Source organism: Silene latifolia, chromosome 6 (genome assembly GCF_048544455.1).
Source record: "Silene latifolia isolate original U9 population chromosome 6, ASM4854445v1, whole genome shotgun sequence".
NCBI lineage: Eukaryota > Viridiplantae > Streptophyta > Magnoliopsida > Caryophyllales > Caryophyllaceae > Silene > Silene latifolia.
The window spans coordinates 113491988-113517160 of NC_133531.1; the positions used below are offsets into that span (position 1 = coordinate 113491988).

The window sequence follows — 25173 nt, forward strand, 5'->3', positions numbered from 1 at the left end:
GCGGTAAGCGGTGGCAAGGTGATCGCCAGTTGACATCTCTGTTGTTATCATTATTGTTGTGGTTGACGAGACGAAGTTGAAGACGAAGGGCCATGGCTCGAGGCGTAAAACGGCTCACATTACAACTCAATCCGACACGGTTCCAAGACTGAACGCAGACAACACAGAGGACGAGACAAAGATCGAATCAACAAGACGGGGCGACCGTGTGTGGTCCCTCGGTGCTGACTCAATTTATGACGTGACGGTGTTGACCGAACCTTTGACACATGTCCAATCATGATGGCGTGACGCCATTGGACGGGTCTCATGGTGAGATGACTCATAAGTAAAGACCCATAAGTACGTTTGCTTTGACTCGATAGACACGAGGCGGAATTGGAATGTTGGACTGAAGTTTTCGAAAATAGGAATTTTCAAAAAGATTCATTTGTCACGTTATTGGGCGGCTTCCGAAGATATAAATCTCCGCAAGTCGATCAGTTGAAAAGGGTTGTCTTAAGTTTGTTTGCAAAAGACGGTTTGAGTTTGAGTCGGCTCCGAAAACAGTGTGTTTCTTCCCAAGACGGTTTTGAAATTCAAAATTGTATGTTTTGAAAATCGAGTTTGGAATGTTTGAAAAGGTCTCGGGGACGGTGCATGGTCCTCGGGATCCTGAAAGTCTCTCGAGAAAAGGGTGTGTGCTTTTCTCGGGTTTTGAAAGAGCCATTGTCGGCGCGAAACGGGTTAAAATCCGTGTCTAGACGCGGCGATTATAACGGCGTAAAAAGGTGATTTGAAACGGTTATACAAAACCGAGTTTGAAAATCGTCATTATGACGGCCTAGAAAGGCGTGTTGAAATGGTTATACAAAACCGGGTTTGAAAATCGTCATTATGACGGCCTAAAAAGGTGTGCATCGGTCGGCAAAAGACCGAGGTTTGAAATGGCCATTATAACGGCGCAAATAGCACATAAGCACATAAGCACTCACAGTTCATTATATTATGCATCATGCTGACACGGGTTTTGGCTTAAAAGGGTGGGTTACACACCAAGCAATCAAACCCCGATTTGCGAGAGGGATACCAATCCAAACAAAATGTGTAAGGAGGGTGCCCTAGCCTCGTGCTCGAAGGTGATGAAAGCTCTTTGACGAAACATAAATGTGTAACGTCAATGGTATGCTTGACTCAACCGGGATTCGAAACGCGGGGATGAGAAAACTCACGCCGACGAAACGAGCCAATTGGTCGAAAAGGGTAAGGTTGTGGGCCCGGACAAGGAACCAGACCGTGACCGTAATATCAATTAATGTATTCCAACCAAGACCTCGTTCGAGTCTTACCATCTAGGGATCACAAAGACGTAAGTGTCCTAGTTATCCCCAGCAGAGTCGCCAATCTGTGGGCATGGGCCACGTCTCGGTCTTTGGATTTGGGGGCCACCTACCGGTCCGTAGTCACGGGCCACTTGCACGCCAAGCCGATCTGTTGGACATGCAGCGGTCTTTTGAAAGGCACGCTCGGCGGCGTAAAAATGCTTTCGACCGGATCGTTTTTAGATCGGTCGGTTTCGTCTCGGTAAGGGTCTCGAAACGATTAGAGATGTTCGGAGTCGCCACCAAGCATTTGTGGGATGCCTGGAACCCGTTCGACTTCCACTTTATACCTCGGTCAAATCGAAGCACAAAGCAGCGTTTGACATAGGTACTAAAGATAAGGAAATCGTCCCTCTTTAGCATCCTATCTCTAGAATGACTCTCGTACGCCCTGGATAAGGTCGTCCACTATCCAAATTTTCTGAATAAGAGGTGAAGGTACGTATTGGGAAGCCCTTTAATCAGACACCCAATCCCGCCCGCGTTTAGCGGCCTCTACTGATCGATCTTGGTTGGTTGAATGCAAAAGTTGATAGAACGGTTTAAATGCATGAATGCGCATCCAATAATTTAAACCTAACATGTGAGAGCTTTCTAAGTCGGTTTGATTTAATCCAAATATCAAGTATAAGATGTCGAGTTGGATTAATGATTGATTTGCATGCAAGATGGAAATTAAACATCCATTTACCGTATTAGGTTTAGGGTGCATAACGTGATCCATTTGTCTTAGTAAGGCATTTTGCAAATATGGTTTTGAATAATCGAATAGTCATCTAATCTGTCCTGTATCCGGGTTTTCCGGAGTCGGGATCGTCCTAGACTAATGCTGGAAGGGAACAGGCCCTGTACCAGACGGCTATAAGAGGCGCGAGCCAGCCGGCGGTGTAAGGGGCCTCCCTCTGGTTTTGAAAATGAGAAAGAAAAGGCCTGCTTGAGGCGCGGGTTAGCCAACGGTTGTATGCCGTGTTCTGACTATTTAGAAAACGTTATAAAACGTGTTAAAAATGGGTTTTTGAACCCGGTTTGATTTTGAAAAGGTAGTTTAGACCGCCTTTGTTGATTTGAAGAACTAGACTCGAATAATCATCATTATTTGATAATATTCGGTGTCGGGTTCGATTTGACAAACTTGACATGAATAGTTTTGAAAATGATTATGGACTAATTGTTTTAAGTCCATTTTGAATGTAATTAGTCGATACTCATCATCGTATCCGGGTTAAAATCCGGCATGGTATATAGAACCAAGGATGATTTCATGTTGGTGACTAATATGTTAGTTTGAAAATATGAAGAAATGAAATAAAAGGCTTTAAAATACCTTTTAAATGTCATTAACCAAATATTATCACCGAAATACGGATTTAACCGTCATGGTATGAAGAACCAAGGGTGAAAAATGTTTTATGGTTAAAACATGTGAAATGAAACAAAAAGGTTTCAAAAATACTTGAAATGGTAAAAACCGATTACAAATATGAAAAATGGATTAAGGTAAATGACGAGAACAAACACGGTTGATCTCTGGTCTAAGTACCCCATTTAGGCGCGAGCCATTTGGCGACCCAAGGGGCTTCTGCCTCAGACCAAAAATCGGTTTTGGCTCGTTTATTCCATGTTTTGGTTCATGTTATGCATGTTTTAGCATGTTAGAGTCATGAAACAAATGAAAACATAATAAAAGAGGATTTTTACACCCTCATAGTTACATGTTTGGTTATGGCGAGTGACCGACGTAAGTGTAACAACTCGTTTGATCGGAAAAAACTCGGTTTAAAACCGTTTTGGTAAGTAAAAGAGTGTTTTAAAAGTTTAGTGATGGTGTAGTGGTCAAAGTGGTCGGTCAAGTGGTTTAATGTACGATGACGGTACCAAACAATGTGTAAGGCTCGTGTTTACGATCGGTAGGTCATAAATACGCGTCGGGTTGTGACTTAAGAAGTCGAGTCGAGAATTTTAAGGGAGAAAAGAGGGCGCGGACACTCGCGTAAGTCTCAAATGGGTGGCATTTGAGGGGTATTTATAGGAGAATGAGTGGTTGTGTGAGTTTTGAGCGACGTGGCCACTTGGGCTGCTCAAAGAGGCGCGAGCCACGTCGCGGGTCTTCGAGCTGTGTTGTCGCTTTCACAACAAACGCAATCATGATTTGTTCTATCCTAGGTTTTGTAGTCACATGTTTGGTACTTGACCAACATGAATCCGGGAAAACTTAGCATGGAAGGTTTGAGATATTTTGGTTTTTGTGTTTGACTCGGTTTGACTCGTTGTTGGAGTCGGGATTTGAATTTTCGAGTCGGTTTTTGGTCCGGTGTCGGTTTTGACTCTAGTTAGTGTCATCGCGATCCCGTCGTCGTGCATTGAACACTCCAGGTATTTTTGAAATGTTTTGAAATGTTTTGTTTTCGAAATCGTTTTAAGTTTTTCAACGTAAAGTTGTACACAAACTGTCGATCAAACGCTGCGATCCCAAAACATGTTGTAGTCCGATAATCATCGGGTGTTTGTTGGAGTCTCAGCAGATACTGGGTATCTACACCCCCTTGGGGCAAAGGCAGCCAAATGTTTCACTTGTCAGGGATAACCTCCCTAACAAAGGGAACCAAAATATCAATTTTTTTTTTCCAGGGACATCCTCCCTGGATGGGCCAAAAACCAACATAAATATTATTTAAAAATTACTGCTTCTCTTGAGATGCAGCATCAACAACATCCTCCATGGCCTCTTCAGCATCCTGCTCCCCAGGAGATTCCACTTCTTCCTCTTCACCAAGGTTGTGCAGGTTAGGATACCTCTTAGTAGCAAGGGCCATTTCAGCTTCAGGGTTCCATTTTGCCCTAGCCTCCACTGGTTCAGACATGGTAGCAACGTTCCCTTTGACGAAGAAATAAAAGACAACATCATCAAGCTTACCTTCCAGATCGTCTTTCTCAAGGTTGAGCTCTTTATTCCTTTCCAAAGCCTCCCGCAGCAATTGCATACTAGACCCAACCTCGACCTTGGCAGCATCACGTTTAACCTGTGCTCTCTTCAAATCAGCCTTGGCAGCAACTAGGTCAGCCTGAGCAAAAGAAAACTCAGACTTTAGCTTGTCAATATCATAGGTGAGCATATTGGTCCTAGCCACCAATGAAGTAGTCTGATAAGAATTGACAAGATAGGTTATTGCCGCCTGATCAGGGAAATAAAAGAAATGTCAGAAAAATAATTAGAAAAATATCCAAGAAAATAAACCAAAAGAAAACTCAGAATACCACTCCCAAGGAACCAAGAGCATCAATGACAAGATTGACAACATGATCCACCATGGCAACCACCTTGGTAGAAGATTCAATAGGGGTCCATTGATACCATTAGAGGAGTGTTGGAGTCAGCAAATTCCTGGATCTTCTCCTTAGCAGCTTCCACACTACATGCCCTAGCCTTCAACTCCCTGACAGGAGGAGGAATACCAGCCTCTTCATGCTTCCTCTTATGATCAAAAGGACTAGCCTCAGCAGGAACATCAGGAATAACTGGAGCAGCTGGAACATCAGTCAGGTCAATCAGTTTATCAGCCTTAGTCCCAGGACCACCACTACCCTGGGAGTCTTCTTCCTTGACCGTAGCAAGCCTCGCATTCAAATCTGCCATACCAAACCCGGTACGCCTAGTAGACGATCTGGTAGCTATAAAATGAGGAACTGCATTAGCAATAAAGATGAGCCATAACAAAATGAACCAATTATAAAATAAAAACACAGAGAAAAAAGTCTTACTGTCAGAAGTTGAGGCACCAAGAGCCTTAACACGCCTAGAAACCATGGAAAGACCCTCTCCCTTCAGGCATCAAGGAAAACGTTCCACCCCAGAGCAGAATGGCCATGACCTCTCTTCAGGAGAAATAGCCAGAAAAGCAGTTACACTTTTAGAAGGATATTCATCAGTGCTCATCCAATCATCCACTACAAAAGAAGTATACCCTGTTAAATATTTCCTACTTTACTTTAAACTAACAAAATATGTGCAGGACAAGTAAAAGTTGCAGGGTACTTACCACCAGTATAGGCATCAAAATGAGATACGCCAGATCAGGCCCAACCGAGTTAGTCCTGATGAACATGTAACCAGCAGCCCAATTCTTGTCAGCACCACTATCCAGATTGCTGAGAAGGGGATTAGTCGAAGGCCCAATCTTGAAACTAACCATGTCAGGATTGTGTGTCCTCAGGGAATAGCAGCTCTTCAAATCACCAAGAGTAAAAACCAGTTTATACTTGTCACATAAGAAATAAATAGAATGAACCACCTTCCAGACCGTAGGCATGATCTGGTAAGGAGAAATACCAATTTCCTTAACCACTTGAACCATTAAAGGAGAGAAAGGCAACTTACAACCAGCCCTGAAAGTCCAATCATGGATAAAGAACAAACCAGGGCAGGCCCAGTCGGCCCTGATTGGAGAGTCTTTAGGAATCCAGACCTCAGCATCAGCAGGAATAATCCTCTTCTCCCTCAGAATTTTCTCAAACTCAGGCTTGAGACAATTGGGAAAAGAAGATTGTTCGTCAAGCGCTTTTGATGGCTTGAATTCGAAATCTTTATGAAAGATGGACACCATCTCCATAGCAGAAACAGAGGAAGGATTTTCTTAAGGCTCAGGCTTATTTTCAGAAGTGTGTTCAGGGTTTGAGACGAAAGGTGTGCCAGGAGCAACAGCCCCCCTGGCAGACTTTCTTTTTACGACCATAGTTTGATTTTCTGGTCATTGCTGGGAAAAAAGACGAAGGTTGAAGATTAAGATTGAAGTTGGAGATTGAAGAATTTTGGATAAAATGATCGAGTTTTGATGAAGGATAAAGCAAGGGTTAAAGAGCTATTTATAATACGGTGAATCTCTAGGGTTTACTGCAACTTGCACGCAGTAATTGAAGCGGTTGCAGTAAATAGGACACTTGGCGCATTTAAATCAACTAGCCATTTTTTATGCAATAATTCTAACCCAACCGTCCTAAAGAAGTTACTTAATTAAGTTTATAGTTATCTTCTCATTTTTGGCGTAACCCAGCAGGCTAGAAATGAGAAGATAAGGGGTAATTATTGGGCCTGATATTTCCGTCCTGCATTCAGAATACATGCCTATCCTGGCCTGATGATCAGGATAGAAGCATCATGGTAGCTCAAGGCTGGCACCAAGCAGGACAGGGCAACGGTCAAATAAGAGGATGATATTTGACTAAGTCAAGAATAAATATGGAGAATAATTACGCATTATTACACCAATTATGGAGTAATCAAGGAGAAGAGTTTATCATAAAAGGCCAAGCATTTATCCGGATGATTAAGAGCAATTAAGGATCAATCAATGACGCCATTAAGAAAGAATATTGCGTTACAAAGAGGAGATATTATGCAGCTCGGATGAGACTACTATTATAAGAAGCATCAAGGATCATTTAAAGACACATGTTATCACCTTACAAGCAACACAATTACAACACTTAGACGAAATTCTCTATATTGTACCTATTTATGTTACTATTCTCCTTATACATAGTGAAACCTCTCCTGGCTTGGTGCCCGTGTTTTTTCCCAATTAAAGCGTTTTCCACGTACAAAATCTATTGTCTTGCTCGTTTATTTTATTTACCTTATTTTAATTACATTGTGTCCTACCCTGCAGTCTTAGACAAGGTAGACGAGCTAGTTAACTCCGTAATAAACTCTTCCCTGACATGATTCAGCTTTCTGCAGAATCCACCCAAAACACCTACCATAATAAGTGATAATCAAGCTGGTTTTGTTCAAGGTAGGAACATTGTTGAAAATATCTTAATTTGTCAAGATATCATGAGGCTTTATAATAGGAAAATTGCCTCGTCAAGGTGCCTATTAAAAGTTGACCTAGGGAAGGCCTATGATTCAATGAACTGGAATTTCATTGAACAAATGCTCAATGCTTTGAATTTCCCTTAAAAATTCACTAAATTGGTAATGGTTTGTGTTAGATCAGCATCCTACTCTCTTGTGTAGAATGGTATGAATTTTGGTTACTTTAAAGGGGCCAAAGGGCTTAGACAAGGAGACCCCATCCCCCCCCCTTTATAATTCACCATTACCATGGAATACTTAAGTAGAATCATTTATCATGTTACTACCACAATGAAGTTCAAGTATCATCCTCTGTGTGGCAAGCTAAAGTTATCTCACCCTATGTTTGCTGATGATCTCTTACTCTTTTCTAAAGGTGACACAACTTCAATTATGGTCCTCCTTAGAGCATTTGCAACTTTTTGTACTGCTACTGGATTACATATGAATAATATAGAGTCCAACATATATTTTAATGGTGTTGCACATTTTGTTAAGGAAGACATCTTGCAAGTCTCAGGCTTCTCTGTCTTATCATCTCTGTAAAATTATTAGGCCTTCATCTTCATTATACCTAAGTGTGTTCTTACGAAGGTAGATGCTATTTTCAGAAATTATTTGTGGGATGGCTCTATTGAGTATATCAGAACCCCTATGGTCAGTTAGGAGAAAGTATGCTCTCCAAAATGTGAATGTGGACTGGGTATAAGAGATAGTTTTTTCTTGGAATGTGGCAGCCATAGGTAAATTGAATTGGTTTGGTGGGTTTAAGCCAAACCTGAAAGCTTATGAGTCAAATGGATAAACCATCTATATTTAAAAGGTGCAAACTGGTCTACTTATACACCAAAGAATGATACAAGCTAATCTTGGAAAGCTATATGCAAAGTGAAGGATAAATTTTATACAGCTTATAATGTTGGGCAGTGGATTGATCACACTAATGGTTACTCTGTTACCAATGGACATAACTGGATAAGAAAGCCACAACCTCAAGTATCCTGGGTTAACTGTCTTTGGATTAACTGGTGTATTTCAAAACCTAATTTCACAAACTGGCTTATTGCAAGAGAAGCTCTAATGTGGGAAGATCGATTATTTTCCTTGGGCATATCTACTGATGATGCATGTTTATTGTGTGGACTTGCTTCTGAGTCACATTTACATCTCTTCGAACAGTATGTGTATACAAAGCTGGTTTTCTTTAATCTGAAGAGGCACCTGAATATCAGGCTACCTGAGTCTGATATGCTGTAATGGGTTCAGGATCAGAAGTGGTCTAGAGTGAAGAAAAGAGTAGTGAATGCTCTTATTCAAGCTTGCAAGTATGCTATTTGGCAGCATCGAAACAAAGCAAGGCTTGAATGCTCCATTGATCGTCCTGATGCAATTCTAAATACCATTATATTGACTCTCAAAATGAGATCTGTATACTGGCAGGGTTGCTCAAAAAAAAGGAATGATGTGTGTTGGGTCAAATCTTTATTTGTTTAAGGTTGTGTTTGATCCTAAAATTGTAATGTATCAAAGTATTTCATAGTTTGTAATAGTTTGTTTAAGCTTAATGAGAATTTCTAACCTTTCACCAAAAAAAAAACAAAAAAAAAGTTAAATATATGTCATATCAAAGTTAGATTAATTAGCTTTTCAATTACTTGTTTTGGAATTCAAACTTTTGAGGACGTAAACGAAAATATCGAGGCACTTTACTATTGTAACTTGGTGATGCCGAACTTAAGCACCACCCGATGACATCATGTCTTTTTGCATATAATAATGACCACATATTTGAATGAAACCGTTATTGTAATAGAAATATAGACTATCAAGTTCACAAAATGAAAAAACTTTGAGTTGAAATAAATACTCTGTATAAGGTTGATATTTGAGTTCTTACCATACCTACAAGTAGACTTGGCAAATACGTCACGCACAATGGGTCCTGTATGTTGTACATGAAAGGGTAATATTGAATGTCAATACTACCATGTAGAGCATTATATCAAACTTACAGAAAAACAAGTATTTCATATGATATTGTATTGGAAAGCCTTCATTCATCTTTCATTTTTACTTTTTTTTTTTTTTGCAAGAAAGATATTTCTCATATACAACAAAGGTATACATGAGTGATTCTTACAAGACATATCCACTATAGAAAACATCCCAACCTATCATCACAACCTAGTGATTTAGAGCCATTACATAGTGTTTATATATTACATCTTGGTAGGTTTTAGACTATGACATAAGTGCAACGTGCTACCAAAAATATTTCAAAGAAACATATTTGTTCTCGACATTGTAATTACTAGTAAGAATTAATCATATGTTACGTACTACAAGCTAAGTACATAGTTTGTAGAACTCTAGTATGTTAGGTGAACATACTCATATGTTACGTACTACATATTAAGTACATAGTTTATAAAATTAATAATTGCTCTGATGCACTCAATTTTAGTATTACAGTGTATTTCTTTCTTTGAAAAAAAAGTGGTATTAATGAGAATAAACCGACTCAAATTAATAATATCATGCAACGTGCTACCAAAATATTTCAAAAGAAACCTATATATTCTCAAAATTTTAATTACATGCAATTTTGGACTATACTCCCTCTTCGTCATTGTAAAATCACATGTATTTAAATGATGGTTATTTTACATGCATTGAACTTTTATATTTACGGTGCCTATATCAACCAAATATCTACTTGGACTAAGTATTATCTCATGGTTATTACCTTATATTATTCATAAATCATAATGTTTCTAAATAACCTTTTAAATCAATTACCATTTTTGTCCCTCACAATTTATGTACTTATAAGAAAACCAAAAGACTATTTCCTTAATTAAGATTATGTTCATCCTTCCAACTTATAATTATTTAGCCTCCACTTTCTCATCTTTATTCCAAAGCCTAATGGTTGGTCCTTAAACATTGTCATTGTTTCCAATAATCCATTTCTTTTCCTTTCTAATTGATGTCAACCCTTACTAAAAAAAAATCCATTACACTTCTATAGACACAATCATTTACTAAAACATTCTTTCCATGAAAATAAATAAATAGATGACTATCATAATTAATTAATCTGCATTAATTTATAGAATACGAAACAAAATTAATTATGGTGGCGATATTGTAATTACCTAAATATTCAATGGTATTTTACACCCTTAAAATTCAACATATAAAAAACGGCCGTTCTTTTACATTTTCTATTAATCACATCTTTTTTCACATTCTCTCTCTAAATTCTAAGGACGTCAGAGAAGCAAGGAGAGAGAAATCCCATATTAACATTTATTCCTTAAAATAAATAATTTAAAAAATGGTAGGAGGGTCAACAAATCTCCTATTAATTCTCTCTTTCCTTTGCTTCAGTCTCGTTGTCGTAAAACCAGCGTTTAGGGTCTCTACCATATCATACGATGAAGGTTACTCCCCCCTCTTTGCCGATTTTAACATAAAGAAATCTGATGATGGTCGCGGTGTTAACCTTCATCTTAACCGTTACGCTGGTATTTATCTCCTTAATCCAAAATAATAACGTACTCGTATTATTTATAACAATCTTATTAACTTGTAGAAATAAATACTCCACAAAGAACATAAAATGTAAACAAATGTTGAAGGCAGAAAGTAGTTACTAATATCCATGTTTTTTATATGAATTCTAGGGTCTGGATTCATTTCATCAAAATATTACGATTATGGATTTTTCAGCGCTAAGATCAAGCTGCCGGGAGAATACACAGCAGGAGTAGTTGTTGCATTTTATGTAAGTATATTTGTTATTTTACGAGCTAATCATTAATTCTTATATAAGACGATCTTTTCAGTTTGATGATTAACGAGTACATGGGTTATTCACACTGTATATTATGTTTTCATGAAACTAATTGTTTGTTATGAACTCCGAATGATGTTAAATTATTTCTGAATTGAGGCTTTAATTAATTTGTATAGACATCGAACGCAGACGTATGGGAGAAGAAACATGATGAATTGGACATAGAATTTTTGGGAAATTTGAAAGGAAAACCATGGAGATTTCAAACTAACATGTATGGGAACGGAAGCACTAGTCGTGGAAGGGAGGAGAGATATCGATTATGGTTTGATCCTACTAAGGATTTTCATCAATACAGCATTCTTTGGACTCGTAACAATATCATGTGCGTCCTATTTTTCTCCTTTTTTTTGTTATATTCCATCTCAATGTTTATCTTTAACTAAAATACTCCTCACTGAAAATATAAAAGGTAAATAAGATATTGAGACAAAGGGAGTATATTATTTACCGCGTATGTGCAAAATTGTTACGATATATTCTGCTTATGATAATATTAGGTTCATCTAACACTAAATATTCATATTTTGAAGTATCGCTCTTGGTGTCACTGAACTTAAGTAACGAGTTATAATATTGATTGTACAAACCGTAAAATTGAAAAGTTAGGTATAATTTATAACTTATTTAATCGAATAATATATATGGTGATAAATTTATTTATCATATTTTTAAGATGGATGTTGTTTGAAAAACTGATGATTTATATGCAAGTGTGAAACTCAATCTGGCTTGTGAGAAAACAAACTTTGCCAATTTATTCTCACTTGGAGTTTGAAAAAGTAGAGGAGAAATTTATGGTAGGTGATTGACATAAAGCTTATATTTTTTTATCAGTTAAAAGGTTCTTACTATTTGGATTTTGACCATTTCGGTCTTTGGTTGCTAGTTTTTTCTATCTTGATATGGAACATTACCTCTACCTAAATCTTCATGAAATCAAAAAAATAATCTTCTTTTTCAAAAGTGGACACTAGTATTTTTAATAAACTTATATGGTAAATAATCTCAATAGGGCAATCCTCAACAGGATATGTTATATAAAAAATATATAAATATATCAAGTTCTTTTGGTAATTATAATATTGTTTTAACATTTGTATAGACGCGGTGCAATGCATACACGGTATATGTACAATTTCACCATTTTTATATTACTTATTAATTTTAAATTGACAACGGATTAATTTTTTACGTAACCAGTCCTTGTATTTTGATTTGAGTATAATAATTGAAATTACTACCAATGCGAATTGAGTAATATCATGAAGTTGTACATTAATGAACTTTTCTTTGCGCAAACCTAATTTTGTCCAAAAAAAAAAATTATCGAACTTTTTTGGTTAAAAATGAATAATAAAAATGTGAATTTTTGTTTTATATGTAGTATGCTCAAGTCATTATATCATTAAATTTTGCCAATTTAATTTATATTAAATTTTGAAAAATTTGTCAATTTTGTCGATTTAATCTTAAATGTCAAAAATAATTTTGTCGATTAACTTTTATAGTTGTTTAACTCACAACATAATTTGATTTTTATATTACGAACTTTCATTTAATCTCATGAGACCTTGTAGCATAATTAAAGCATAGCTTAGGCCTAAATTTTACTCAGTAATTTTAGTTTATATATATATATACATATATATATATATATATATATATACATATATATATATATATACATATATATATATATATATACATATATATATATATATATATACATATATATATATATATATACATATATATATCCCAACTTATACACTCAACAACAACATCAGAGTCTTTATCCCAAAATAAACTTATACACTCAAATTTAAAATTATTATGTTAATCATAGGTTTTATTATGTTAGACCCAATTTAAAGTTTATGTGTTAGGCAGTAAAATTTGGCGGATGACTTAGATAAGCTATTCTTATCTACCCATTAGTCTATTATATTGGAGTGCTATTTTATTTACGCTAATATGGTGTTAACTTAATTCCGCTTATAAGGGTTGATCGATGAAGTACCAATTGGTCTATCAAACGGGTCGAGCAGGTCGGACCCCGAGTCGAGTTATACGGTTCGCTTTGAATACGGGTCACATGTCGGGTTAGAGCCAGAATACGGGTAAACAGATAATTTCTAACGCCTTTATTTTTCCATTTTTTAAATAATTGTTTTTTTATGAAAATTAAAGTGTATTTAAAATTATTAGTTTAATCATATATAATGTATACATTACTTATATTGATATAATTATAAAAATAAATTTTTTGAATAATTATTTTATTATTACAAGTTATTAAATTATGTACTAAAATTATTTAATTGTGTTTGTAATTTTAAATACTAAAAACACAATATTTTTAACTATTGTTTAAAATATAATATATAAAATATTAATATTTTAATAAAATTCTTGATTTATCATTGACTCAACAAGTCGATTCCTTGAGGTCGGGTTTCGGTAAAAAAATAACGGGTTTTTTGGGTTCGGGTTGAACGGGTCACGTGTCGAGATTTTTGGGTTTTAACCCTGAAAAAACGGGTTGGATCAGGATTTAGCAAGTCTAAGTACCAATGTTTGAACCTTGGTCATTAGTATTAATAGGATACCTCTTTATTTATTTTTTATTGAGAAAAATTAAGAGGATAACTCTTAACCACTAGTTAAAGGAACAATTGCTTCAATTCCGCTTATAAGGAACATGATACTTAAATGTCAAAGATTAGCTATAATATTATTTCTCCGTAAATATTTAAGTTGTGTTTACAAGAATTTGAGTTTATGGATTAAAAACAAGGATAATATATACTCCGTAACAGAAATTTTCATTTACCATAATGGTTTATAGGATACAACGTGCATGGTCACGCTTGCTCATAGATATTCCACGAATTCATAATAATCATAGTAACAACACATACGGAGTGACATATTTAAGTAGCTTCAGAGCTGTTGACTTTATTAAATCTATTGAAATTAGCTTGTTCATTAATTTTGTAATTTCTATTTGAAATGCATACCGACTAAGTTCTACATGTACACTTCAGTTATAACGGTTATTGCTATATTATACCACTTGTTTTACTTGTTACGCCATTTCTTTTTCATAAATTTCCCTTTTGCCCCTCCTTTTATTTGTTCGCTTGGATACCGTTAATTATTGTATATATTAAACGATAATTAATATCAACAACGGTAATTAATAACGACGACTTAAATATTTACAAAAAAATAAATAACGATTACGAACCGGAAAACTTCAAACGGACATAACTTTGAACCTGGGTGTCCGTTTTCGACTAACGTTTTTTTTTCAAATCGTTTATCCTGACTAGACGAACGTTAATAGAAAAAATAAAATTTCCGTACATGGTCCATTCGTGTAAAATACACGAATTGGCCAAGGCTAATTCATGTGGATTACACGAATAGGCCTAGGTGAGGTTATGTAAACCAACGAATGGGCCAAGGCAATTTCATGTGAATTACACGACTGGGCGTACGCGCAATCGTGTAAATCACATGAATCGGCCTTGGCCAGTTCGTGTGTTTAACATGAATGAACCAAATAACTTTTTTCTCCATTGCGTTCGTCTCGTCTAGAATAGCGTTTAGAAAAACATATCGTCGAAAATAGACACTCGGGCGCAAAATTGTGGCCATTTAAAGTTTTTTTGTTATTGGTTACTTTTTTGCCCAATTTAAATCGTTCTTATTTGTCGTTCATGGTATCAATCATTGTCTAACATAGGGAAAACGTTCATTAATTCGCTAGTTCAAAGTTATTTTTTTTAATTCATCGTTAATTAATACGATAATTCATATCTAATTTTTTTTATTAAATCGTTAATTAAAGGAGGGAGGAGTATTAAAGAAAAAAATAAGAAAGGGGTAAAATAGTAATTTTTAGGGGCATAAAAGAGGGACGTGATTTAGCAATTCCAATTATAATTACTTGAAACATATACTATTGATTAAATTCTAAGAAGTACGGTTTATATTGTACAGCTACAATTTCTTCTTCAACTTTTTATAGTACACGACTACACGTCAATATGGTACCACCCTCTATGAGACTCCGAGTATTACTTAGTCCACCATCGGTGTAATATGTGCTAATTTGGTTTCAAATATCAGTTAATCTCCCTTAAGAAGGATGCATCCATCTTAAAATTAAAACGAGTCAAGTATCATCCCACGTGTGCATATAAGGTAGACGGATATACCTATCTTAAATAAGAATTTGTATTCATATATAGACTACGCACCAAAAAAACGTAATCATAGTTAATCCATCGCATTCATCATATTCTTTACATTTTTCTTTTTCGCTATGCATAACAAAAAATTTCTCTTTTTTTTTGTTCTATATAAATAGTTAAAACAATCCAATTTATATCCTTGAACGTCACATGGATGAGCAGTTGTAAAAATCCGCACCAAAAGCAAATGTAATGAATTTGGTATATGCAGGGACGTCTAATACCTCGGGCGACCACGGACGGCGGAACCAAGCCTCCACTTTTGGTCACCGAGTTTATAGGCTTTACTAATAAAAATCAATACAAACCTCGACGTGTAGTACACTTATACATTTATATTTGGGGCTTCATTTTTTTGTGGTGTACCGCGCCTCCATTTACTTTAAGACCCCCTGGGTATATGAGATGGAGTATAGGATAAAATTTATAACGGTCATTTTGATCTTTATGTATTCTTAATCTTTTAGAAACTTGTACTCCGTATAGTAGCGGAGTAACAATAGTTAGGAGCGCGAGAATTTTTAGTTGGGACGAAAAAATAATGTCACAAGGTAAACTTGAAAAAGGTTAATTGTTTTTTTTTTGTAAATGGTTATAGTAGTTTTATTAATTATTATAATTCCTTGGAAACAAATAATGTCATAACGTCAATGTCACAAATTAACCTTTGACCTGGCAAAAAGATCGGGCCGTATCGGGTTCGTGTTTCATATAAACGGGTCACAAAACCTTCAACCCACACTTGATCCACTTACATTAATGGGTTATCAAGGCTCAACCCAAACCCGTTAATTTCGTGTTGGGTTAGTGTCGTGTTTTCGTGTCATGTTAATTGAAATGATTATATATATTTATGTAATAAAGGATCATGAAAAATAATATTAATTTAGTAAAGAAGTCATTTGTTTCGGGTTCTTGTTTAGAGAGGTCAACCCAATCAAACACGACTCGTTTAAATCTCGTCTCGTGTTCGTATCGACCCACTTACATAAATGGGTTATTAAGCCTCAACCCAAACCCTTTTGTGTCGTGTTTGTGTTGATTTTTTGTATCGAGTCATTGTGTCTTAGCTTTAGTTACCCTCATCCAAAGCGAGCCCTTTGTGATATTTAGTAGCTAATCCTCAAATTTAATTTAAGGAATACGATCACGTTAGACTTTATGAATATATTGTTATTACACTTCTGAAAACTAGCAACAAACACATTATTAATACAAATTATTGGCACAGTAATCTCTTCAAACGTTCAAATAACGTACTGATACCGAGTTTGCCGTGCTCCTTGGTATGCAAACGATATTTGTAAACTCAATACCAAACTAGTGAATGTAGTAGGGTAAGGAGGTTGATCCACACAGACGGTGTTTGGCTCTTAGACTGATTGATTTATTCCTAGTTTAGTTCTAGCAAAGTTGAATTAAATGATTGATAAACTAATTAACACAACTACAACTAATGACAAGTGAACGAAATATGCGATTACTAAAGCGAATAAGATAGCAATTAAAGACTAAGGTAACCGGGTTCACAAGTGTAGGTCAAGGTCGATTATGGTCGCAACTAAGGTAAGTCTAACGGTGAGATTAAGGTAGGCCTCCACCTCTCGGTGCGAGACGGTCCTTGGTCTAAGTTTGGTCGAGATCTCTCCCTAACCACCCCCAAGAATGCAATGGTCACACACAAACCTCACCCATGTTCAAGCTCTCACTCAAACATGGCAATGAAAATGGAAAGAACCTAAATTACTCATTCAAGCCTTTCATCAAACATGTGGTGTGCACAAAACATTGCTACAACTCAAAAGACTCAATATATGTATCAACAACCATAATCAAACCATATTTTCTACACAAGTTCCCCCATCTACCTTAGTAATACACTAGTCACACTTTCTAATGAAAATAGAAGTAAAAGATGGAAACTTTATCATGGAAATAGGAAGAACACGCATAATATAAAGACAAGTAGTTAAACTACAATAAAGATGTAAACAATTGATAGGAAGAGTAATTAGGATGAGAATTATACCAACATTAATTAAATATGGAAACTTTGGTTGAAATAAGGAAGATGAATCTCTTCTTGTCTTCCAATCACTACCCAATAACAAGTGTTAACTAATGAGAATTGTAGAACTTGAATAAATTAAAGAGGAATTAAATTAATGATGAAAAAAGATTACAACTTTTGATTAAAGGAAATTAAAGGGAGAAATATTAGGGTTCTTGTTACAATAATGAGAGAGCTAATTATTCTAATCTAAAGTGTAGAATAATCTAAGATAAGCTATGGTGTGTCTAATAATAATGGGAGTGAGTCTTTCATACTAGTCTAATAATAATAATAATAGTAATAATAATAGTAATAGTAATAATAGTAATAATAGTAATAATAGTAATAATAATAATAATAATAATAATAATAATAATAATAATAATAATAATAATAATAATAATAATAATAATAATAATAATAATAATAATAATAATAATAATAATAATAATAATAATAATAATAATAATAATACACGACCGAAAACCAAAAACTAAAGGGGAACGGGGGAAAAGATATACATAAAGCAAAACAACAACAAAAAAAAAGAAAAAGGAAAAGCAACTGATTAAAACGCAGCACATGTCTGATCTGCCGGCCCACCGTCCACCGGTAAGGCGATCGTCCGGGAGTTCTCTGGAAACGAAGGGATGAATTAATTTGTTGTGGGAGCCGGTAGGGGTGTCGGCAGCCGGTGGCCCGTCTGGGAGTGCAGTTGATGCGAGTTGATGTTGGGAGTCGGGTAGGCGGCAGACGGTGGGCCGTCTGGGAATGCACTTGCCGTTAATCAACGCAGTTTCGAGTTGGGTAACATGGCTGCAGCTTGGGTGAATTGAGGAGCGGGCGTAGAGTGAATTGGGGATGGAGCCATGGCCATGGAGTTGTAGTTGGTGGTTGATGGTGAAGGCAGTCGTGGTTGTCGAATTGGTTGTTGTGGAGGAGATGAGTAAATGGTGTAAGGGGTTGATGCAGAGGAGTGATGGATTGATGGTGATCGTGGGTTGGACTGAGTTCAGAGGAGAAGCAGCGGAGGTGTAATGGTGGTGATGTATGGTGGATGTCGTGGCTGATGCTGGTGGTTGTATGTCGAATTTAGTCGATGGTGGTTGGTTGTTTAAAAAGCAGGGGATGGTTGTTTGATGATGGTGATGTCGTTCTGGCTACTGCTGCTGTTGTTGATTAATGATGGTGAGTGATAATGGAGGTGAGTTAATGGTGAGGATGAAGATGGTGGTGTTGTTGATTGCACCTGCTGGTGATGAACAGGTTTGTGTTGGAAATATGGTATCACTATAGGGGCGAAGATATAATTAGAGAATATTTGTTGTTGTGTCGTGGTATGAAGGCCACTGAATGAGAAACGAAATCGCCCCGACTACGGTACAAATCGATATAGGCGTCCTCCTCCAAGGTCACACAACACTCCTAAAAGTTGTGTACTCAACCATTAGAAGTAGGAACTTATATGGTATGCTCAAAATTATCATAGAGAAGTAGTAGAAATATATGGAAGATGTGTGTCAAATGACTACATACTTCTCATATTTATAGTGATTAATAAGCAATATAAAGAGGCTTAACCACTACCATAAACATGGAGTTAGTGGGGTTATAAACATGCATTTAGTGGAGTGAGTGTAGAGATTCTCTTACGACGTAATGTAAGGCTTCTCTACAAAGCAATGTATCTAGACAACATTACTAGCCTTTTGCATTACTTCCAACAATCCCCACTAATGCAAATGATTGACAAAATTCTGAGCATATTAATAAGGATTGATACTTAAGCATTAGTATCTTTCGATTTGAACTAACACATAGTGAAATGGAACAATTCTTTCATCACCTAGAGAGTGAACGAACTCCTAGACTCCGGGGTAAATTCCAAACACATATCTCACCTTAAGTTCCAGACGAGTTCCGGGATAAAATTCAACAAATTTATGGCCAAATGAACCTTGGGATTCTCACGAGTGCTCTAGAGAGATAGCCTAGTCTCTCATAGAAGGAGGCCAATGCTTCACACTCACGTAGGTGATTCCAACAAGTCTATCTCTATATAAACCACTCACGCATGAGCTACAGAATCATTAAGAGCTCTAAGGTTCAACCTCTCAACATAGCGGTGAATCCATCAAGTCTTTCTCAATAAGACCACCCAAGTAAAGGGATATAGATTCATTAAAAGCTCTAAGACTCAACCTTTCAACATAGCGGTGAATCCATCAAGTCCTTCTCAATAGGACCACCCAAATAAAGGGATATAGATTCATTAAGAGAAATATCTCAACCTCCATCATTACGGTGATCTCATCAAGTCCGTCTCACAAGGACCACCCAATTTTGGACTATAAGACCATTAAGAGCTATATGCTCAACCTTTCAAAATAGTGTACATGTCATAGGAATGGGATGTGTACACAAGTATGAGTTATCTATGGCTTCGTTAGACCACCCTTGCATAGCAAGTTCCGGTATCCACCACAAATTCCTCAACTAATAGGCTTTTGCCCATTCCCCTCGACAATTCTAGGACATTTTTCTTTCTTAGTCCATTAGCTTAAATATGCTTCACTCAAATTTCACAAAGATAATAATTTGTGAGCGTATTATTCTAAATCAACTTTCTCAAATCTCAAATCTGCATAAAATGTGTAAATCTGCAAGTCATTATACACATTATTTTTGCATTATAAAGTTGATGCTAGCATTATGCTAAAGATAAACATTAGGCAAAACTACATGCCTCCACAATTAAGTAGTAGCTAATAATAGCTTCACAATCACTTTGCATCTTACCCTGCAAGATTAAGAGCAATATAATATGCTTACACAATAAACAAGGTTATAATAGTCTTCTCAATAGACTTAAAACAAGATCATAATTAAAGGTGGAAATGTATAATACTCATCATAGATCTCACCTTGTCGATCGTCATTACCTTTTGGTCGCTCCAATATCTTTCTAGATATCCAACATAGTGCACTTCTTAATATTGCACCTTAGGCACTTCACCAAATGTGAATGATAACTTTGGTAATGAATACACAACAAAATGTATGTACTTAGCTGCATAAGCTACATTGAAACAACTATAATTATACATATTATTAGACTTCTCATAATAGTCAAAACATGTTCTTTTATAATTCATTAACATCATTGTTCTAATTAAATATAGATCTCCACTCTCATGTCGTTTAAAAGAACAAATAATCTTTTTTATTATTTTCTCCTTCTAATAAATTGACATAGAATAAAGCATACACGTAGTGTTTGTGATTTTGCACCCAAAAGGCCAAAATCATATTATTTACTAAAAGCTCTATATACATCATCATTCTTATATTAGAGAACAATGAATAAACCCAATGATTGTCTTAGTGTTACTTTCTCTTTGCAAATCCATATTTTACAAAAAGAATTTGACTTCTTAAAAATATAAAATCAATCATCATAATCTCATACAGTGTGGTATAAGCAAAATGTAACATAAATAATTAAACCTTACGCATCCATTATTTATTGACATAGCCATTATCCAACAAATTAATACTTGTAATTTTGATTCAATTAGTCACGTATAAAACATGCGATTATCATTTTCTCTACACCCCCACAATCAAATATGAACATACTCTTCACAAATTATATGATATCAACTCTAAACTTGATGAATAATTTTATGAAATAAGTTGAACGTCTTCCTCCACATGTTGTCACGCCACAAATTAGTGATAAACATAATCGTTCAAACAAAATATACACATTATTCATTCATTAATCATCTCAACGTTTAGATATCATATAATCATTGATAAAAAAAATTGTTTGTCACACAAACATATCCAAGATAGTATATAATTATCAATTGAAAATAAACATTTGACCCTCACATTTGGTTCATAACCCACATATCAGTTTTAGTTTATCTCATAATCAAAACTAAATAACCAATCGATCCAAATGTCTGAAATATTTTGCTTGATAAACATATTATACACATAACAATATCTTGGACACTTAATCATTCTAACCTCTTGTTAACCAATTAACTTCCTTAAAAAAAAACTCTACTTATGCTTATAGACATTCTATGTTGATCAATTAAACACAAATATTAGTGGAACCTTGTAGTTAGATCATTACAAGTTCACAACCATGATCTTTAACGGTTAAAGATGCAACTTATAAGTCATATCATAGTGGCTAACATCTTTTGCCACTTGCTTTGTGAATAAGCCCTCGCGGCTAATACAAATCCACAATGATAAGCATGATATAATATTCACTCACATCCTATCATTATATTCAAACAATCTAGCCGCTTTTCTAGGAGACTTTCATGCTTACCCAACTTCAAGCCCTCATTAATAGTAAAAACCAAACCACTAATATGGCAAATGGGATCAATTACTCCCTGACCAACAAAATGTAACGCATAAAATATAGTGTTGACTTTTTATAAATCATCATGGCCGACAAATAAACATGTGTATTTTCATAGATAAAAGACGTTGGGTATTTGCTTGTGTAATACCCAATACAACTATGCAAGTACTCATGAGATAAGGGGAGGACCATACCTTATGAAAAAAAATTATGCATCATAATGAAAATAACATCCATGTTGTCGTTAGAATATTTCAGCAATATACCGCAACATTGATAATCTTCTGTTGGATAAAACCTTTCCACGATAAATAATACTAGTATTTCCTTATAGAAATAATCCCAAAGAGAGTATATGGCAAACAACAACAACAACAAGTATAGTGATAATATTTCGTTTCTCAAATGTTGGAAATATGGTATCACTATAGGGGAGAAGATATAATTAGAGAACATTTGTTGTTGTGTCGTGGTATGAAGGCCACTGAATGAGAAACGAAATCGCCCCGACTACGGTACAAATCGATATAGGCGTCGTCCTCCAAGGTCACACAACCCTCCTAAAAGTTGTGTACTCAACCATTATAAGTAGGAACTCATATGGTATGCTCAAAATTATCATAGAGAAGTAGTAGAGATATATGGAAGATGTGTGTCAAATGACTACATACTTCTCATATTTATAGTGATTAATAAGCACTATAAAGAGGCATAACCAGTACCATAAACATGGAGTTAGTGGGGTTATAAACATGCATTTAGTGGAGAGAGTGTAGAGATTCTCTTACGAGGTAATGTAAGGCTTCTCTACAAAGCAATGTATCTAGACAACATTACTAGCCTTTTGCATTACTTCCAACAGTTTGTCGTGGGTTATTTGCATGATGATGGAGGATAATGAATGCAGGTCGTGGTGATGACGAAAGATGAAGACGATGGGTGGGCTGGTGGCTGCTTGTGGATGTTTGTTATCAAGTTTGGTGAATGAATGATGTCGGGTCTGGTTTGAATGGTGGGAGAAGATGAAGTAGTAGGGGGATGCTTGACTTTTTTAAAGTCAAATATTGACTTGAGGTCTTTGTTGCTTGACTTGTTCACTTTTTATTATAATAAAACCCGTCTCAACTTGCTTTGCTCTTTAATTTCCATCTCATTATTCCGCCTTGCTTTCTCCTCTTTATTATTCCGTCTCACCTACAAATTATGATTAATAAAAAATAATAATAATACTAATATTATATAATAAACCGACTAATTATTAAATCTAATTAACACGACTAATTATTATGAATTAGTAATTAAATGAGCTAATTAAACAATTAAGCACGCAAAATCGAGTCGGAATAAAGTATAAATGCGGGGTAAAATACGACTAAAATACTACTCATCACGTACATAAGATATTCTAATTTAATATTAATACACTGCTCGTTGATGTACTTAGTATTTTCTGATTATGAATATAGAAACATCGCTTACACTATATAATACACTGTAGTACAAAGAACATGATAAATTATTTCCATGCAATTGCAGATTTTACGTAGACAACGTGCCCATAAGAGAAATAACCCGAAACGAGGAAATGGGTGGGGATTACCCATCAAAGCCAATGTCTTTGTACGCAACAATATGGGACGCATCAAGTTGGGCCACATCGGGTGGAAAATACAGCGTTAAGTACGAGATTGAGCCCTTCATATCCGAGTTCGCTGACCTTGTACTTGACGGTTGTCCAGTGGACCCCGTTGAGCAATTCACGGGGTCCATGAGTACAGTCGACTGCTCTGTAAAGAAAGATGAGATTGAGAACAACGATTATTCTCAAATTACCCCCGAGGGGCGTAAGTCCATGAAATGGTTTAGAGAAAGATACATGTACTACTCGTACTGCTACGACACTGTAAGATATCCGGTCCCACCACCAGAGTGTGTAGTCGTGGCGTCGGAACAAGAGAGGTTTAAGGAGACTGGAAGGCTTAAGCTTGGGAGCATTCCAAGGCGCCAAAGACGGAGAAGAGACCGTGGAAGGAAAAGAGTTAATCATGTTGCTCAAGATTTGGAAGGCAACATGTGATCAATGGTTTTCAATTTTTTTTTTTTTTTTTTTTTTTTGTAAAGGACTGTTTTGAATTTGTCAATGTAAATTATAAAGGAAAATATTACAGAGTACTCGTAGAATATTTTTTCTTGTGGTGAATATATAAGATGAACAATATTGGTTTATTATCCTATAGCTGGAGATTTATATCAAATTTTTCTTTCAAGTTATTTTCAGAGGAAACAGGTTGTTCTTGGCTGCCTATCCACTAATTTTTGGATCATCATCTTTCATTGTTAACATGTGACTCTTGTCACTTGAGTTGTGGGTATGGTGACAAAGTGTTGTTAGATATATTTATTACACCCTCCGTAACTCCGTTATTGATTATATGACGTTCTATCTATATGTACAGGAATTAAAATTTGCATCTACTCCACTTTTTTTTATCTCGTTTCATTTACTTAAGCGTACATGTATCAATATATGAATTCTATTTCAGATGCATTTGTGATAGAAAACGGTGTATTGTCTACCACGTGCTCTTTCTTTAGCTTTACACTGGTTGAAATGAAAAGGCAGCAATAATTAACCATTTATTGGAAAATATAGAACCTTAATAAAGGTTAAAACGCCAAGTATAAAACAAAAATCAGTAAGACCTAAAACGTCGAATATAATAGAACGAAGGGAGTATAGAAAATCAAAAATCAAAATTTTTCATCTAGGTTTCACGCTTGTTCTGCATGGATTAAGTCTTTTTTTTCTATCTCTTATCTTGATTTTAATCACATATCTATGCTGATTTTATTCTTAAGCTTTATAAATGTTTAAAATAATATATCACTAATAGATCTAGACCAAGTATATGTTGGAGGAGTGGAATGATTCGAAGGGATGTTAATTATACGAGGAAAAAGTGGAATAAATTTTGGACGAGGATGGTGATGGAACGGCCACGCAACAATGCATAGTTGAGAGATTATGGGCGGAACGACATATAGATATACCTTAAGGCGCTAGTTGAGATGCAGCTTAGCATTTGGAGACCAAAGGACAGAACGTCGGACAAGGTATATAGTTAACAAAAAGAATAAGATATGTAGAGTTCAGTAGCCAAACAAATACTCTAGGGGGGGGGGGTGTTTGAATAGAGTATGTACTCTTTTTTTATTTGATATGGAAAACGTTGTATACTTCGATTTTTGTGACATATGGATTAAGTTCGAATATGTCTAGTATGCTGATGAAATTTGTAAAACAAACGTAAAAACAATAAGAGTACGAAAAGATAAATGACACACGAATTTTAACATGGTTCGGACCAATTGAAAAGCCTACGTCCAC

At 35.6% G+C, this 25173-nt stretch overlaps 1 protein-coding gene across 1 annotated transcript; it reads left to right on the plus strand.

Annotated features, from left to right (window-relative positions):
* Positions 1-10444: 10444 nt before the first annotated feature.
* Positions 10445-24040, plus strand: LOC141658910 (putative xyloglucan endotransglucosylase/hydrolase protein 30). Its single transcript, XM_074465650.1, has 4 exons — positions 10445-10742; positions 10902-11002; positions 11191-11399; positions 23322-24040. Exons 1-4 carry the CDS (start codon positions 10553-10555, stop codon positions 23860-23862), a joined length of 1041 nt encoding a protein of 346 aa, XP_074321751.1. The 5' UTR covers positions 10445-10552; the 3' UTR covers positions 23863-24040.
* Positions 24041-25173: the final 1133 nt, after the last annotated feature.

What these genes read in the sequence shown, in the direction of transcription:
- LOC141658910 (XM_074465650.1), top strand. Translation starts at nt 10,553, where the DNA reads ATGGTAGGAGGGTCAACAAATCTCCTATTAATTCTCTCTTTCCTTTGC. An exon ending in GAGTAGTTGTTGCATTTTAT is followed by an intron (nt 11,003 to 11,190) that starts GTAAGTATATTT and finishes TAATTTGTATAG; the next exon opens with ACATCGAACGCAGACGTATG. An exon ending in TGGACTCGTAACAATATCAT is followed by an intron (nt 11,400 to 23,321) that starts GTGCGTCCTATT and finishes ATGCAATTGCAG; the next exon opens with ATTTTACGTAGACAACGTGC.